Below are 3119 nucleotides of genomic sequence, written 5' to 3' on the forward strand. Positions count from 1 at the left end.
CACACACACACACACACACACACACACACACACACACACACACACACACACTCACACACACACACTCATATACACACACACACACACACTCACGTACGCGCACACACACACATCCACACACGCACGCACACATACACATTCTGTCTGTTTGTCTGTCTGTCTGTCTCTCTGTTTGCCTGTCTGTCTGTCTGTCTGTTGTTGTCTCTATCTCTATCTGCCTCTGTCTCTTTCTTTCTCTCTCTCTTTCTTTCTTTCTCTCTCTCTCTCTCTCTCTCTCTCTTTCTCTCTCTCTCTTTCTCTCTCTCTCTCTCTCTCTCACACACACACACACACACACACACACACACACACACACACACACACACACACACACACACACACACACACACACTCCACAACACACACGCGCAAGTCTACAACATGTATCTGGGACTCACTGCCCGGATTCTTGCACATCGCTGCGCCAAAAGTGATAGAATAATTGGACACAACACAGTACATGGGGGGGCTCCGACCATGTTTACGTCGACCAGAATTAATTGTTGTTTTGTTTTGTTTGAGAAAAAAGAAGCCCACCGACGAAGTGAAAGTTACTTAGACTTACAACGAATTCTCCTTGGACAATGTCTTTATAATAAAGAAAATAGCGCAAGGGAGGCAGTGTGAAGTGGTCGTTTGCTCAGGCGATTGCCTTGGACAGGTGGCCGCTAGAGCAGATTCGACTGTACTTGAGCTGCCTATACATCATGTATATACCTATCTATCTATCTCATACACACACACACTAGCAAATAAACTACATCACCACCTGCACAACACAAGAATTATCCCCTCTGAAAAAAGAACAAAATGTATCAGGACCACTCTATAATTTCAGTCTGGTCACTTAAACTATCCCCCCAAAAAAAGTTAACAGGCCATAAAACAAAAATGAGAAGAAACTAAACAAACAACACACATTGCCCAGATCCTGTCTAGCCTTCCATCTCTGTAGAACAGACATTCAGACCACCACTGAGCCAGAAATTTTTTTCAAATGGTTGGAAAAGCCTTATATCCCCCCCTTACTGGCTGCTTCGACCTTGCTCCGGGTAAACCCAGCCAGGGCGCAGTACAGCAGAAGGAAGGGAAGACTCGATACAGCATACCAGCAAAAAGCAGGAAATACTCGAGTCGGCATTCCAGAAATGCTCCGTGCAGCGAAGATATCAGCAGAAAAGAAAAACTTAAGCCCTTGATAAAACAAGACTTTCCTACCAGGAACTCTAATCCACATATTGTGCGTGAAAGGCAAACAGATTTGACTATTTCGCAACAGACAGTGGTGATGACGGGATAGACTAACCCGGAAAGTTTGGGAACACTCGAGACACAAAGTGACAAAGACATGGTTCTTGACAAAAGAAGAAACTGGCAAATACTAACAAAGATACAAAAATACCCCCCCCCCCCTTACAACTCACTTATCTCATCTCTCACGGGAATGTCAAGGAAAAGGGAGAGGGGGGTGGTATTCTGTCCCTATTTTTTCCCCAGCAAAAACGTGACTTGACAAGAAACAATAAATATCAAGAGCTTGGAAATTCAGGTCCCAGAGATCCATCATAGCCATAACTCAATCCAGCTTCTGAGGACAGCGACCACAAAAGAACGACAGTGCAGAGACAAACAAGATTCATCCACCCCACATAACCGGCCTTCAAGAACGTCTCAAACGAAGCAGGCAATACCTTGAGTGGTCAGACAATCCAATCAAAAACATCTTCCCTATGGCCAACGAAACGTGAACTAGATCTAGATTTCCAGACCATAATCTAGTCGGCTGAAGGAATATAACCTGGTCATGACAAAGACCCACTCGAGTGGCAGTGATGACTTCACCTGACAGATTCTCGCGCGGAAATGTCATTTTTCTTTCTTTTTACAGTACAGGACACATTTCAGAAGAAGAAAAGAATCTGTAATGGCCTGAAATGAGAACCAGAAGACTAGCCGGGCAGGTTTGACTTTGAGCCCAAAGTCATGTTGAATGATAGGACGACTGGGACATCAAAACAAAGGCAGAAGGTTTATGAAGAAAGAAAAAAAGAGGAAGAAGAATAAGACCCAAAAAAGAGGGATCAAACTCTTGAGGCAACTCGATCCGCTTAAACGGGACAAAAACTACTAGAGTAGAAAGGAAGAAGGGAAGAAAGCAAGTTGTGCTGATTCTCCAAACCAAAAGGTGGGCTTATTGAGAGGTATAGAATATACTCCATGACACAGAAATCCAGCAGGAACAACACAGCAAGCACCGTCCATGGATCCAGCACAGGAAAACACACTCAGATAACAAACAACCCCATCAAACTGTCTGGTCCTAAAGGGGGTCAAAGGGTTATTCATATTATTAATATCCACGAATATCGACACTGTGTACGCAAACCACTGTCCAGAAGTCGTACCTTGTTGCCATTAAGGGCATATCTAGAGCTAAAGTTATAGGCGGGCATCCTTTTCCATTCTCTGGTGCCCCCTTCCACCCTGCGCCCATCCACTCGCATCGCCTTCTGAAGCTAGGGGCTGCAGCTACACACTAGATCTACGTCCCGCACACACACACAGAGCAGCAGTCTCTCTCTCTTTCTCTTTTGCTCCCTTGAACAGGAGGGCAGCTACGCAGCTACAGCACACGAAGGGGGAAACACGGCACCCCAGGCTCTGCTGCAGAAGAAGGGGCCTGAGACAGCCGGCTCTGCGAGGAGATAGGAGAAGACGGTGCCGTTTCTGCAGGCAAACGAATTCGGGGGGAGAGAACGGCTAGGTCTCGGAGAAGACTACTTCTATCTCTCGGTGGCAGGAGCCGCAGAGCAGGCAGCCAGCTAGCGGTTAGACCGAACGAACGAAAGGAGGAAAGAACCACAGGCCGCAACCGTCGCCGTCTTCTCCTTCCTCACGTCTGTGCTCACGTGCGCGGTGGGGCAAGGGAAGCCAGGACGACGAGCCTTCTCTACCTCGTGTAATGCACGTATGTCCGTGAGTGTGAGTGTGAGTGTCAGTGTGTGTGTCTATGTGTGTGTGCGTGCGTGCGTGCGCCGGCATGGTAGATTTACAGATCCTAACGCGATGCCGGCGTCGAC

General features: G+C 47.0%; 1 protein-coding gene across 3 annotated transcripts in view; it reads right to left on the reverse strand.

The window, feature by feature from the left end:
* Positions 1-3119, reverse strand: part of LOC101863214 (serine/threonine-protein kinase par-1) — a 73424-nt gene that overhangs the window by 44571 nt on the left and 25734 nt on the right. Inside the window, exon 1 of one of the 3 annotated variants that reach the window (XM_013087295.2) lies at positions 2445-3113. The exons of the other annotated variants lie outside the window; for them this stretch is intronic. Coding sequence (XP_012942749.1) covers positions 2445-2543 — 99 coding nt within the window. The 5' untranslated portion in view covers positions 2544-3113. Of the gene's footprint in view, positions 1-2444; positions 3114-3119 lie in introns of those variants that run through there. 3 annotated transcript variants of the gene reach the window in all.

Source organism: Aplysia californica, unplaced genomic scaffold, assembly GCF_000002075.1.
Source record: "Aplysia californica isolate F4 #8 unplaced genomic scaffold, AplCal3.0 scaffold00570, whole genome shotgun sequence".
Taxonomy (NCBI): domain Eukaryota; kingdom Metazoa; phylum Mollusca; class Gastropoda; order Aplysiida; family Aplysiidae; genus Aplysia; species Aplysia californica.